Source organism: Sinohyriopsis cumingii, unplaced genomic scaffold (genome assembly GCF_028554795.1).
Source record: "Sinohyriopsis cumingii isolate HCF-2022 unplaced genomic scaffold, ASM2855479v2 utg001170l, whole genome shotgun sequence".
In the NCBI taxonomy this organism is placed as follows: Eukaryota; Metazoa; Mollusca; class Bivalvia; order Unionida; family Unionidae; genus Sinohyriopsis; species Sinohyriopsis cumingii.
Genome location: NW_028315967.1, coordinates 777317 through 793130, shown reverse-complemented (window position 1 = coordinate 793130; position 15814 = coordinate 777317). Strand labels below are relative to the sequence as shown.

The following is a 15814-nucleotide window of genomic DNA, read 5'->3' as shown; positions in this document are numbered from 1 at the left end:
CACAATCAACATAGGGGCCCTTAGCTATCATGCCTTGTCCATAGATATGGTTATAGTATTATTAACAACACTGCCTGTGAAATCAGATGATACTATATGGGGTCCCTTGAGCCTTGGGGGCCCTGCCTGTGAAATCAGATGATACTATATGGGACCCCTTGAGCCTTGGGGGCCCTGCCTGTGAAATCAGTCAATATACGGGGCCCCTTGAGCCTTGGGGGCCCTGGCTGTGAAATCAGTCAATATACGGGGCCCCTTGAGCCTTGGGGGCCCTGGCTGTGAAATCAGACAATAGTATATGGGGCCCCTTGAGCTTTGGGGGTCCTGGGCACATTGCCCACTTTGCTCAATGGATAATCCAGCCGTGAGGGTAGCACTACTTTAACAGCAGTAAAAGATATGGTGCAGCTTTCCACTATGACCTTTTGGAATGCTCTGATACAGGTAGGACTAATTTTAATGCTACATTAACTGTCAGCATATTTTAATGCCCCCTTATCCCCTACCCCCCCCCGGAGTTTTAGAGGAAAGTGGGGACATAGCATTTTCATTTCTGTCCGTCCAACTATTTGTTCATTTGTTTGTCCATCTGCTCGTTATACTTCCTTCTCCACTCTCTATCATTAATGCCATTTGAGACAAGTTAATGAAACTTGTTACAGTGCTATATCACTGCTATGGGGCATATTGGGTGCCACTTTTAGGATAATTGATTTAAAGCTAAAGGTTAGTGTTTTCAGTATTGCCTTTCTTTAATGTAACTCTGCACCTGTTTCAAATAGATGGGTAAAACTTGGTTCAAGTTAGGTATTTGAAGTGTGATGGGCATCACCTTCAAGGTCATATATTCAAGGGCAAGGTCACAGATCAGAGTACTGACTTTCCTCCGTCTGCTTTTTACGTATCAGGTCAGAAGAAGAAGAAATCCTGATACATGCATCTCCAGATAAAATATAAAACAAGTTAATTTTATTTATAACTGCAAGAAAATTTGACGGGTTAAATTTTTTTGAATTCTTATTCAGAGTAAATATCTTGAACTGTCACTACGGGACTAATATCCACTATTGTGCTAGTTTCTCATATACAATGCAAAAATGTACAAAATATTGTATTTAGAAACTTGAAACTTTATCACATCCCAAAGTATTATGATATTATGAAGGTGTTCTTGTAATTTATATATATCTTTAATTATCTATGTTCTAGTAATTTATATATATCTGTAATTATCTAGGAAGAATTAACAATAATTTTTGCATGTTTTCTTCAGTCAATTTACCATGAAATGGGGAGACAATTGTTTTCAGAATTCTGTTTTACAAATAATTGGTTATTTAAGTGAATTCTATTCTTTCTTAATTATCCTTACATTATATACATAAAATACGATCAATATATATATATATATATATATATATATATATATATATATATATATATATATATATATATATATATATATAGCATGTATTAAAAAACTGATATTTTCTCTGATTCCCATATTATTATTATGATTATTATTATTTCGGCCTCAGCAATCCCAAGATGAAAATAAAGCAGTGAATGTTAAAGACATAATGGACACCTGGGTTCTGCAGATGAACTATCCGACAGTATATGTGAAGGTTGTAAATGGAAACACACTTCAGCTGCTCCAGACACGATACCTTAGGGATCGCAATGCCACAGATCCTATGAAATATAATTCATCATTCGGGTACTCTTTTTATATCTGTCTGTCTGTCTTTATGCAGTTATTGTGTGTTCGAGTGCATCTGCACTTGGATGCATGTGTCTGTTTGTTGTTGTAGTCCCTGTACATATGCTGGTATGTATCTGTCCATCTTTCTGTTTGTGGGGTTCTCCGTTTCTCAGCCGACACAATCCATATACATGTATACCATATGGACTTTTAATATCAAGGACTTCATTAAATACTTCAATACTGCAAATTTCTCCATTCCCAAATCACCATGGTGGTTAATGAAACCCATTTAATAATATTTGACCTTGCCAGGTCATAGAAACAAACATTTAAAATCCTGTTGTCTTTTGAGTAAATTCAAAGAAATAATGGCCTCAAAGTGTGGTCATGCGATCCTGCATACAGCCAGCTTGAAAGATGCAAACAAATGTGTAGCTGCAGTTACAGTACCTGACAATACTATCTCGTGCTGAGTACCGGTCACAGCCTCTAATATTTTTACCTAGAATTCACCACTGTACTGAAATTAATTCATTATGTCAAAACATCTCTCTCTCTTCAAAAAATCATTATCAGTTCATGTTGCCTTTTCATACCAAATCCATTTATATCCCAAATCTTATAGAAACATGAATTGTCCCTCATATATTGAAAACATATTGGCATGTTGGTATCAGCGTAGAAGTGACATATAATACAGCCAAGGTTGCCCTGTATCCACCCATTTGAATTTGGTGGACAAGCAACAAAAGGTAAATTCATTGAAAGTTTTGTGAAAGCCTTTAAGCAATTGAAATTATTTAGAAAATGATAAAGAACGATGCAAAAACAATTGTCCTCACTTGTTTATACAATGATTATCTCATAAAAAACAGCCATTCAAAAAAATTCACCTCCAAGTACAATCCAAATGAAATTGAACCTCTCAAAACCAGACAATTACTGATTTTGCAAACAAGGAGATATTTATAAGTGTATAGACAAAACGTTTTGTAAGATTTTCATTGGTGGCATAGATGACACATCAACAGGAACGTGTATTTATGCATATTTCTCAAATCAAGGCATACCAGTAACCTCAGTCGCATTATATCGCAGTAGATCTGGCATTTTGTATGCATGTGTCAATATAAAATCACAATGTACAAGGGTTAGAATGAGAGGAATTTTCATGACCAAAAGGCATCTCTGTGAACCATTGGAAATCCAAATCCCAGGGCAAAAGAAATTAAAATGAAAATATGGCCTCGCACATTTTTGATTGACATGTGTAACCAAAAACAATTAAAACTCAGTATGTTCATTCCTGTACATGCATATTATTTGTGTGAACTAATTATGCTACCAAAGATTAAACTTCAGAATGTGAGATGCATGCTGTGATCGAACCATTTGCCTCAGCAACCCGTTTAACTGATGGTACTGTTTTGTGGTATTAATCACTGATTGTATGTTATATGGTATTTATCACCACTTGGGTGGCCTAGTGGGTTGAGCATCCACATTGCATGCGGAAAGTTGTGGGTTTGAACCCTGGTCGAGTCACACCAAAGACTTAATGAAAATGGTACTAACAGCTGCCTCACTAGGCACTCTGCATTAAGAGGTTAGTGTTAGGTCTGGTCTGCCTGGTGTCAAGATAATGTGACTGGGTGGGATATCATGCTACATGTCTGCGGCATGATGCCCCAGTGCAAGATATCACTATAAACTGTCACACTGTAGACATCATAGGGATATGACTTAAAAAATTGTTAAAGATATGTTAAAAATCCGAATCACACACAGTCACACACACATATGGTATTCATCACTGATGGTAGTGTTCTATCATATTCATCACATATGGTACTGTTATATCATATTCATCACTTATGGTACTGTTATATGGCATTCATCACTGATAGTACTGTTATATCATATTCATCATGGATGGTACTTTTATATCGTATTCATCACATATGTTAATGTTATATCGTATTTATCACTTATGGTACTGTTATATTGTATTCATCACAGATAGTACTGTTATATGGCATTCATCACAGATGGTACTTTTATATTGTATTCATCACTTATGGTACTGTTATATCATATTCATCACTGACGGTACTGCTATATCGTATTCATCATGGATGGTACTGTTATATCATATTCATCAAGGATGGTACTGTTATATCGTATTCGTCAAGGATGGTACTGTTATTTCATATTCATCTCTGATGGTATTTTTATATCGTGTTCATCATGATTGTTACTGTTATGTCGTATTCATAACTTATGGTACTGTTATATCATATTCATCATTTATGGTACTGTTATATCGAATTCATTACTTATGGTATTGTTATATCGTATTCATCAAGGATGGTACTGTTATATTGTATTCATCTCTGATGGTACTGTTATATCAGATTCATCACTGATGGTATTGTTATATCGTATTCACCACTGATGGTACTGTTATATCCTATTCATCAAGGATGGTACTGTTATATGGTATTCATCACAGATGGTATTGTTATTTCGTATTCATTACTGATGGTACTGTGATATCGTATTCATCACTGATGGTACTGTTATATCGTATTCATCACTGATGGTACTGTTATATCGTATTCATCAAGGATGGTACTGTTATATGGCATTCATCATGGATGGTACTGTTATATCGTATTTATCAATGAATACAAGCATTGTCCCTGCAATGATTTGCTTTGGGATTCTATAAATGACAAACACAGTAGTTTTACATGTTGTGAAGGCATGTCTGATCCCATTTGCCTCAAGTTACTTGTGGTAATTTAATGTTTTGCTCATGAATCAAAAGGAACTTTGAACGAGAATAAAGTCAGTGTAATATAGAAACAACAGGATAAGAAGTGTGAAGTTTGATATATGTATATTAAAAGTCCATATACTTATTTTTGGGCATACACAAAATGATATCAAAAATGGTGTCAGTTCTTGATGAGATGCATGAAATACATATTCACAAGTGGGGCATGTAATAATTGCAAGTGACATGAAATACTTATCTGGAAGTGGGGCATGTAATAATTACAAGTGACATGAAAGACGTATTTGGAAGTGGGGCATGTAATAATTATAAGGGACATGAAATACATATTTGGACGTGGGACATGTAATAATTCCAAATGACATGAAATACCTATTCAGAAGTGGGGCATGTAATAATTCCAAATGACATGAAATACCTATTCAGAAGTGGGGCATGTAATATTAAAAGTGACATGAAATATGTATTTGGAAGTGGGGCATGTAATGATTACAAGTGACATGAAATACATATTCTGAAGTGGGGCATGTAATAATTACAAGTGACATGAAATACATATTCTGAAGTGGGGCATGTAATAATTTCAAGTGACATGAAATATGTATTCAGAAGTGGGACATGTAATAATTACAAGTGGCATGAAATACATATTCTGAAGTGGGGCATGTAATAATTACAAGTGACATGATATATGTATTCGAAGTGGGACATATAATAATTACAGGTGACATGAAATACCTATTCAGAAGTGGGGCATGTAATAATTACAAGTGACATGGAATACGTATTCAAAAGTGGGGCATGTAATAATTGCATGTGAAATAAAATATTTGTTACAATTTTGGGCATGTAATAATCGCATATTACAAAAAATATTTATTAGAAAATGAAGCATGTAATAATTACATATGACATAAAATGCTAATGCAATAGGTAGCTTTAGAGTAACAATTTCAAAGTGTAATGAATTTAACAACTTTTTAAGCCTGGAACTGCAGGCAAGCAATCAATATTTCACCAAACTGGGCATGACCAAAGTATTCATATACAAATAAGTGAACTTAATACATAGTGATGTATATATGATGTTTAATGTATCAAGCTGTGAAACAGTGATTTTATGAAAATGGGATCACTAGAATATATTTTGTTAATCTGACCCAAAACAGCGTGCACCAGATTTATTACAAGTACAAGATCAAATGGCATGGCACAGAGTTGACAAAAACTTGACCTGTGATGTTTAAATCTTACTGACCTGAAACTTATAGAAAAACTCACTGTCAAATATAAACTATTATGTAGCAATCTATTTAAGTGTGTGCTGAAAACCACAAGTGATACATGTTAAGACATGTAAAGCAATGGAACGTGAAGCTGGCATTGTCTGACTCAAACAAGGTAGACCACGTGGTCTTCAAATTCAATTGTGCAAAAATGGATTAATGTACTGACCAGTACTCAGCAGCTGTTTCATTTGCAGATCACTTCACCATCCTGTACGCTCTAAAAGATCATTCTTGTATGCTCTGAAAAACCATGCTTATTGTTACAGTAATTGCTATAATAATATAGAGCAGGTAATTTCTAGCCTCAAACAATAGCTGAGGAAATATTGATGGAAACAAGAATTTATAGATGATATCACCTGTCCAGTGCTATCAAGCCTTGATAAGGTCAAAAGCGTCCATCTTGAAAGTCTAGTTATTGCTACATCTCCAAAACAGAAAGTTATGTTGACATGGGTTTTTCATCAAAATACATCATATTATGTCAAAATGGTACTAAATGAACATGGTGCCAGTCCCCTAACCAATGTGGCTACTGGAATTACCATTGTAAAGATCTTGTAATTGTTGCACGCTCTGAATGGATGGACATATCAACATGGGGTTTTCTCTTAAAGACTTCTTGCGATGTCTAGTTGGTCCTAAATAAAAATAGTGCCTCTCTGATGTCTAGTAAGGTCGCCATTATGAAAATATTGTCTACAGAAGGAAATGTAATATTGCCAAGGGGTTATGACTAGAAGGTGTCTTACGACATATATTTGGTTCAAAATAAAAATTAGTGTTGATCTGATGGCCAGTATGGTCAAAACAGTGGTCATCTTGAAATTATTATCACCTCAACTCCTCTTTAGTGTATGCTTGCTTAGAATGGGTTTTATTATTAAACAATGTCTTATGGTGTCTAATTCATCCTAATGATGCCACTCATGCATTCAGTATGCATGCCATAGCTGCCATCTTGAAAATTTTGTTATCTGTCCTGAACAGAAAGTTATATGGACATGTTGATTTCACCAGAGAGTTCTTTTGATGTCTGCTAGTAGTTCATCCAAATGAAAATGGTGCCAAGCTAACATAGAATATGTTCACCACAGCAGAGAATTTGGAAGTCTTTTACTGTAGAAGAATAATATCAAAGATAGTTTAAACACTCCTTGTTTAAACAGTAGAAATGCAGTAAATTCTGTTTAGTCAGTTGAGCATCAGTCCATTCAAGGGACTCTTGTTATCTTTTGTCCTGGTTTTTTTTTTTTTTTAAACACATTGATACAGGAGGAGCAGCATAGCTAAATTCAGACAATTTCAGGTGTCATAATGAATAACAATCTTGATTGAAGATATCTTACGTGAATTAAAACTTGTTTATCTGTGATAGATTTAGAAGCCATATGTTTCATTACACATTTTTAAGTAAAAATATCAGTGTCAAAAAGAAAAGTTTAATATGTTATGTTTGTCTGTGTGTACGTTATTGATTACTACACAGTGCACCATATTTATAAAGGCTGTTTAAGCTAAAAGGATAGGTAGCAATTGTTTTACTTTAGTTGTATCAGATAATTAACGAGACCAGCCAACTAATTGAATGTTGACTGGTCACAAAAAGCACAGGGCAGGCTTATGTGTTGCATATGATCATAAAATGTGATTATTTTATAGGTACAAGTGGGAAATACCATTTACTTTTACAACCAGCGCCCTGTTGGATTTCAACCAAACAGATACCGATGTGAAATGGTTTCACAGGAACCTTTCAACAAGTAAATTTGTTTTCCTGTCACTTAAAAGTTCACAAACAATCATAAAGAATGTGTGTGTGTGTCTCTCTCTCTCTCTGTGTCTGTGTGTGTGTATGTGTGTGTGTGTGTGACTAACATAATTCTACAACTGTTCTGATGTAATGATTTTCAATTAAAGCAGTACAGGAAAATATTACACACACACACTGTTACAACTCTATTGTCTCAAATTAAGTAACAGGAACAAGTGAAAACCAACAGATTTTTAAAATTCAACAAAAAATTGTTTCCCTACAAAAGAAAGTGAAAATTTAAATAGAACGTACATTATTATGAATTAGATCCCAAATAGTCCAAAAAGTTCTATCACAAGTCCCAAATAGTCCTAAAAGTTCTATCACAAGTCCAAATATATATGAAGATCCAACTGAATTTTAATGGTATTCCAAATAAAGTCCGATATTAGATGTTTGATGTGCCTATTGTCTCAAATGTGCTAATGTGCAAATTATCCGCAGATTGGTGATGGGCGTACAGTCTGTTGATGTATCACAATAATATAATCCAACATGTTCTTGTCTGCATTCACTATAATTCCAAATTAATGTCCCATTCCAAGCTTATTATTAAGCATTTTGTAATTCTAGAGAATAATAACTTGAATAAATAAATCCACCCAAGTTAAAAACTGAACACAACAATAAGAATGATTCTGCTTCAGATGTTAAGGCAAGAATGAATAATATTAATGTAAACATACCCATCTACTTGACATAGATCAGAATTTCCATTTTCTGGAATTACTCGTTCAGCTTAATGGAGATTTCCATTCTAGGAGTTTCTAAGGTCCGAATCAAGACTGTATCTTTAACTCAGATCAGAGTAAACATGTTTACCATTAATAATGATCTGAATATTGAATCCACAATCATAGAGAAACATTTAGATATGTATTTTGTTATTTAATATATACATCATTAACTTGATTTTGGACAAAGGTCAGGTACAAACTACAGATGTACATAGCATATAATCAATGAGGAAAGCCAACAAATGATACAAATTAAATATACATAACAATCCATCCATCCATCTATACATTCATACATATATATGTACATACTTGCATGCATAAACATTACTATACACTCATACCAAGACAAAGGGACCTACAGAGAAACAGACATAAACACAGGCAAATGCATAGGTGTATGGAAAGAAACAGAAATTCAGACAGACAGACAGACAATGAATGACATAATGAATCTTATCTTTTATTTTTAGAATTTACTGTGTATTTTAATTTCCCCTACAGTGATGTTGATGAATGTAAATGTCCCAATTCCTGACAATAACCCAGCCTCACCACAGTGGATCATAGGAAATGTGATGCAGTATGGTTACTATAGGGTCAACTATGACCTTAATAATTGGAATGCCTTGATCCAACAGTTAAATACTGATCACACGGTAAATACAAATTGCTTTTTTGTAGTCCTCATCTTTTTAGCTTTACTGATGATAGTCCTAATTGAAAATACTGCTGCTCAGACACCCAATATGGCCAGTACCGTGACCATCTTGGAAATCACTATATTGTTGCTAATTCTAAATGGAATGTCATATCAACATCAGTTTTTATATATAATTTAGTTGGTTATAAATGAAAATGAGTCCAAACTGATATCCAATAAGGCGGCCATAGTGGCAATCTTGAAAGAAAATTGTTTGTTACTCCTTGTATGTGGATGGCCATATTAGTATGGTGTTTGACTATAAAATCTTTCTATGATATCTAGCTGGTGCTAAATACAAATGGTGCTGATCTACATCATATATGGCCACCACAGCAGCCAGCTTGAAAATATTATCGCTAATCCACTGGAATGGAAGCCATAATTACATGGGGTGTTCGCAAAAAGACTTCTTATGATGACTTGTTGGCCCTAAATAAAAATGGTGCAGATGTAAGGTCCTGTAATGATGCCATGGGTTTTCACCAGATGTCGCATGATGTCTAGTTAGTCACTGATAAAATGGTAAGAATCTAGTGTTGAATGTGATTGCCCAAGTGGCAAGCTCAAAAATCTTGTTATCGCTAATTTCCTGAATGAATGGTCAAATCAACTTGGGATCCTCACTAAAAGATTTCTTAAAATGTTTTGTTGATCTTAAGGTAAATGGTCTTGGTTCGATATCTAGTATGTGGCCAAACTAAAAATCGTTTCCCTACTCATCTTAAATGGAAAGTCTTTCTGACACTGACTTTTCATCTGAAGAGTTCTTATGGATTGATTTAATCTTTAATGAAATTGAATAGCCCTCAGTATGATGACTATGGTGGCCATCTAAAAAACATTGCTATCTCTACTTCTCCGAAATGGACGGCTATGTGGTTTTCATTATATGTCTTATGATACCTAGTTGGTTCTAAATGAAATTAGTATCAGTCTTACATCCAATATGGCTGCCACAAAACTTGTGATTATTTTCCCTAAATGGATGATGTTATGACATGAGGTTTTCACTACAAAATTTCTAATGATGTATACATGTCTGAAATGAAAAGCTGACATCCAATATGTGGACTGGACCATCTGATTTGAAGATTTTGTCATTGCTAAAGAATCTCGTATATGGTTTCAACACTCAGCAGTTAAAAGGAAGAAACAGTCAAATTTTGAATTCATTGAAGTTCTTTTCACCCAGTAGTGTCAGGGCAATTGCTACTCCCAACCCCCATCCTCCCTCGCACTGCCACTTTATGCTGGTACACAGTTGTGATAAGTTTCAAGCTTTGAGTCATTATCATTTTGAGCGACAGAAAATGCAGATGAAATCAATATTTGTTTCTTGTATGAGAAATCCACACAATTATCAATGCCACGGTAAAACCCAAATACTCAGTAAAAATCAGACATTTTGTTTCTCGATCTCAGTCCATGAAGAAAACACATCATTATGGCAGGCTCGAATAAGAATGCAAGAGTTTTCATCCCTACACAATTTTTTTTATATATAACCCTTTATTTTATATATTATTTTTATATGTAACCCCTATGTCCCAACGACATTTTACCCAGTGATTAATCACTCATTTGTAATATACTCTTTCTACACCCTTTAGATATTGCTTATAGAATTAGTTTTAATCTTTGTTTTAGTTGTGTGTAGGATATTAATAAACACGTCAGTGGTTAAGAGCATAAAAGTATGAATGAATGACTGGAGAAAGGAATAAATAAATTGATTGATTCGTCAATTGTTGATTGAATAAATGAAAGAAAGGAGGAAAAGTTCAATATTTAAATTTCCTTACTTACTATATATTTAAAAATGTTCAGCTGTAGAAAGTCTATAAATATGTTTAATTGACAATGGTTACATTCTATCAAACAATTATGAAATAGTTCCTTTAACAATAATGTAGCAATTATATATTGTAAATTTCAGGTCATCCACACAATAAATCGAGCCCAGATTATAAATGATGCCTGGAATTTAGCTAAGTAAGTCTCTTTTAGGTTTTCTTCTTAATTCCTGATATTTTTATTAGATTCTGTTATTTCATTCCATAATTATCAGGTTGGAATAATATACAGTAATTATTCTCCTTATACAAAATTATAGTCTTTTACTATAGAAGTTAATCATGTACTCAACAAAGAGAATAAGACATGTAGTTTATTACTGTTACAAGTCAAAGAACAAAAGAACTTATGTGATGACCTATCGTCCATCCATCAGTTATCACAAGTTTGTAATCTCTACTCATCAATTACTGTGAGGATCACCACCAAATTTTCATTCTAAGGGATTTTCAACAAAAGACTTTTTTAGTTGGTTCTAATAGAACATGGTGCTGATCTAACATTCATTATGGCTGCCAGATCATTTGGTGCTGATCTTACATCCAGTATGGCTGCCAGATCATTTGGTGCTGATCTAACATCCAGTATGGCTGCCAGATCGTTTGGTGCTGATCTTACATCCAGTATGGCTGCCAGATTGTTTGGTGCTGATCTTACATCCATTATGGTTGCCAGATCATTTGGTGCTGATCTTACATCCAGTATGGCTGCCAGATCATTTGGTGCTGATCTTACATCCAGTATGGCTGCCAGATCATTTGGTGCCGATCTTACATCCAGTATGGCTGCCAGATCATTTGGTGTTGATTTTACATCCAGTATGGCTGCCAGATCATTTGGTGCTGATCTTACATCCAGTATGGCTGCCAGATCATTTGGTGCCGATCTTACATCCAGTATGGCTGCCAGATCATTTGGTGCTGATCTTACATCCATTATGGCTGCCAGATCATTTGGTGCTGATCTTACATCCAGTATGGCTGCCAGATCGTTTGTTGCTGATCTTACATCCAGTATGGCTGCCAGATCGTTTAAACTAATAAGCAGTCTTATCTTGGTTTCCTTGAAATGATGTCAGACCTTTCAAAGAGTCTTATCACACTGTATTATTCCTACTTATGCATGGACTACATTATTAAAATTCAAAATGCACAAGAAAATAAAATAAAAACTCGAAGAATTGTGATGGTGTTATTTAAAACTTGGTTCTTTTTTATTTCCCAGGTCAGGAGAATTAGACATGTCTGTAGCCTTGATGACGCTAGGATATCTGAACAAAGAAGAGGAATATATACCATGGAGTGCTGCAGTTTCTGAGCTTAATTTTGTTAATACAATGCTGAAACGACATTCCCTCTATGGCAATTTCAGTGTAAGTTTAGCTGTGAAAGAAGTTTTCAAGAATTCAGAAATTTTAAAGAATTCTTAACTACTCTCAAAAGGTTTTTTCATATGTCATTATATTTAAAACACAAAATTATTATCAAAATAATATACTGTGACATGATTTCTGAAATCAGTTTGATCATACAATGTGTATATTCTGTATTACTCATATTTTAATTTCACGTTACTGCTGATTCTTTTTAAAACAATTTTCTTCACCTAATAGCACATGCACACATACACATGCACATTATATTTAAAGCATATATACATGCATATCAATAATACATACTTCAGTATATACATTATACACATTGTTTGGCATCATCTAGTCTACGATTTTTTCATCTCATTAGTCACCTCGAGTATTCATGCTGTTACTTCAACTACTCTGTTGTCACTTCAAGTAACCATATTGTCACTTTGAGCACTCATTTTGTTACTTTGAGTGCTCATGTTGTCACTTCAAGTGTCATGCTATTACTTTGACTGCCAGTGTTGTCACTTTGAGTACTCCTGTTGTCACTTCAAGTACTCATCTTGTCACATTGATTACTCCTGTTTTCACTTTGAGTACTCCTGCTGTAAAAAATAATGTTATATCTTTTCTTCTGTAGAAATTCATGTTAAAAAAGCTACAGGAGCCTTATAATAGAACCGGTCTTAACAACACAGGTGCTACTCATCTTGAATCGTAAGTATTGACTGGTTATATTTCTAAGTCTGTATGCTATTAAATGAGATATTTGCAACTAAATGTTATTGTCCTCCACACCAAAGAAAAAGGAGAAAATTTCGCAAAGGTGAGAAAATAATTTAAGACAATTTTGTTGACTTCCTAATTATTCCTTGGTGTGGAGAATGTGGGATGGTAATTTTGACTGTATAATGGTTTTATAGTTGCCCTAAAGTTGCCTTGTCCAGAGACTATTCCAGTTTTAGCCTGATTTGAGACTATGTTTTAATTCTCTACCAAATAAAGGCGACTTTTAAAAGTAAATTGCTTTTTGATTGGTCAGCAAAAATCTCAAGCTCACATTCAAGCTTGTATGATCCTAGATATTACCAAACTCGGAGCCTGAGTTTGAGCTCAAGATTTTGTGTCAACCAGTCACAAAAAACTTAACATTGCAATGCCACCTTTGATTGGATAAAAAAAAAGTTAGTCTGATATTTTGATGTTCTTCAGGCCAGATCAATGCTGCCCTATAGCCAATCTTCCTTCTGTGTAGCACACTTGTTTCTTGCCTTTTCAAACTTTTTTTCGAGTCATCTCTGTATCAGTCCATCATTTAATTTTCAGGGCTGGCTGGTACTGTATGCAGGTATTTTCTTTTAAAGCACTATTTTATTTTTTTATCTTCCAGATAATAAAAGTTACCAAAAATATAATTTATAAGAAATTGACTATTACTTGGAATGGTGTTTAGTCAGCTGGAAATTTCCACTGGAGATAAGTTTTTATTTTCCTTCCTTCTATTGTCTCAAGACATCTTATTTAGTATGAATAATATAATTCTATAACTCGGGGGGGGGGAAATAATATATTTTGCATGCTACTTGACAGCCTCCCATTCTAAAACTTAAATGCTAAATACATATTGTTTCTTAGGGTCACCTTTCTGGCCTTTTGTCTTTTCATCCATTCGTGCTTGTTGCAACCACTATAGCTCTGCAATCCTTACACAATGCTGGATGCCATCTGGTAGGTGATTGGCCTATTACTTAATTTCTTGTAGATAAGACCTTTGAATGTTTCTTTTTCCATCTGTCCATCAGCAATTTGTTCACACTTCCTGTCACCACCATAACTCTAGAATCTTTACACTTCACCTGATTCCATGTTGTTGGTAAATAACCCATGACATATAAATTTGCCTTTTGAAGGTGTCATCTTTTCAGGTGAATTTTGATGGAATGATTGCTCTTTTTCGATTGATTTTAAATTTCAAATATAGTATATCCTTGTAACCAGAATAGGTCTCAGAAACTATTCAACACATTTTTTATTGCAGTTTGGTCTGTTCATTTCTTGTCTTGTAGTCCTAGCTATACCTTTTATGGGCTCATTCTCATCAGTTATATGTCATAACCCTTTACAATTAACTCCCTGACCTCAAGGTGGACATTGCCTGTACAACATATTCTTAGACAAATTGCTATGAACATTGCATCAAAGATCTACATGTGCCTTATATGGATTTAGTCTTATCTAATCCATTTTACATCATTTGCTGGAGATATGCCCCAGATGGCTTGTCCACCTGACCTTGTTTTGGCAGCATTTGAGACCAGCCATTTGATTTTCATGCTACTTGTGGGGGTCAGGGATTTTCATTCGAACCAGATGATTTAACTTCTTACACATCAACATAATTTATTTTTTCAGCTAATATAATCGATAAAACAAAAAAAAATGTGTTTTTCCAATTGGAGCAACATCTTTTGCAAGCCCTTGTTGAAGATCTTGCATTGAAAACGAAACCTCAGACCTCCCCTCCTCACAACTGAAAATTAAATTTTGGTGGTTGGTACCTTATATTCCTGTGATTTTACACTTAAACCAAATCTGGGTTGCCTTGAATAACTTGTATTTTTAAGCATCCCATAGCATCGTTTACAAAGTTATAGCCCATGATTGTCTATCCCCCAGACTTTGGTTCCTGCAGTTTAACAAGGATTTTAGGATTTGAACCATATCTGGCAGCTTTACGTTAATGAGGTCATTGATGAGTGAAGAAAAGCTATGGCTCTCTATTGTCTCCTCTCCTAACTGTCACTTCCATGGCATAATTTAACTAAGGAGTATTGGATGTCAAATGTTTCATGCATCTGTATATTAATGAAACCTTGAATGAGCTAGATTTCCAGTTTTGTACCTGATTCTCCTAACTTAATTTCCAAAAAACGTTCATCTGTTTAAAGCCCATTGAGCAAGTTATAATAACTGGGCCCTTTATGGTGTACCCATTTCAAGAAATTTGTAGTAAGTGGGGCCCATTACGATGTACCCATTTTAACCATGTAGAGGAGTTGTGGCCCTTGAACCCTGATTCTCCTAACTTAATTTTCCAATACAATTTCAAGTTAAAACCCATCGAGTAAGTTGTAGTAACTGAGTCCCTTTACAATCTACCTATCTCAACCAGCTCTAGATCTTGATCAAAATATATACCTGGTAGACAAAACAAATGCAATCATGGGTATGAATTTCAAAGAAAATAAATAGCTTGCAAATAATTTTTTGTTTTATTTTTTGGAACATTTTGACCAATTTTTTTATGAATTTGTTTCAAAATGCAAATTGCTCTTAATACCTGAGGACAAAGGAACTTATATTTTGTTGCTAAATCTGTTTAGTCATGCTGTGCAAGTCCTCTTTTTGTCTTTATGTTAGGGAACATTACAAGCTAGTTATAGAATGTCAGTTTTACGCCATATTTCGTGTTTCATCTGTCCTAAACTAAGATGCCATTCACTATACAAATTTGTCTCGTTCTGTTTATTTGTATTTTCGT

General features: G+C 34.4%; 1 protein-coding gene across 6 annotated transcripts in view; it reads left to right on the top strand.

The window, feature by feature from the left end:
- Nucleotides 1–15814, top strand: part of LOC149772815 (aminopeptidase N-like) — a 139300-nt gene that overhangs the window by 101178 nt on the left and 22308 nt on the right. For all 6 annotated transcript variants that reach the window (XR_016417590.1, XM_089947267.1, XM_089947271.1 and 3 more), the window contains exons 13-18: nucleotides 1539–1720; nucleotides 7460–7560; nucleotides 8855–9009; nucleotides 10993–11048; nucleotides 12135–12282; nucleotides 12914–12990. Coding sequence is in view for 5 of the 6 variants with exons in the window: in XM_089947267.1 (XP_089803393.1) it covers nucleotides 1539–1720; nucleotides 7460–7560; nucleotides 8855–9009; nucleotides 10993–11048; nucleotides 12135–12282; nucleotides 12914–12990 (719 nt within the window). In the remaining variant the exon portion in view is untranslated. The remainder of the gene's footprint in view (nucleotides 1–1538; nucleotides 1721–7459; nucleotides 7561–8854; nucleotides 9010–10992; nucleotides 11049–12134; nucleotides 12283–12913; nucleotides 12991–15814) is intronic.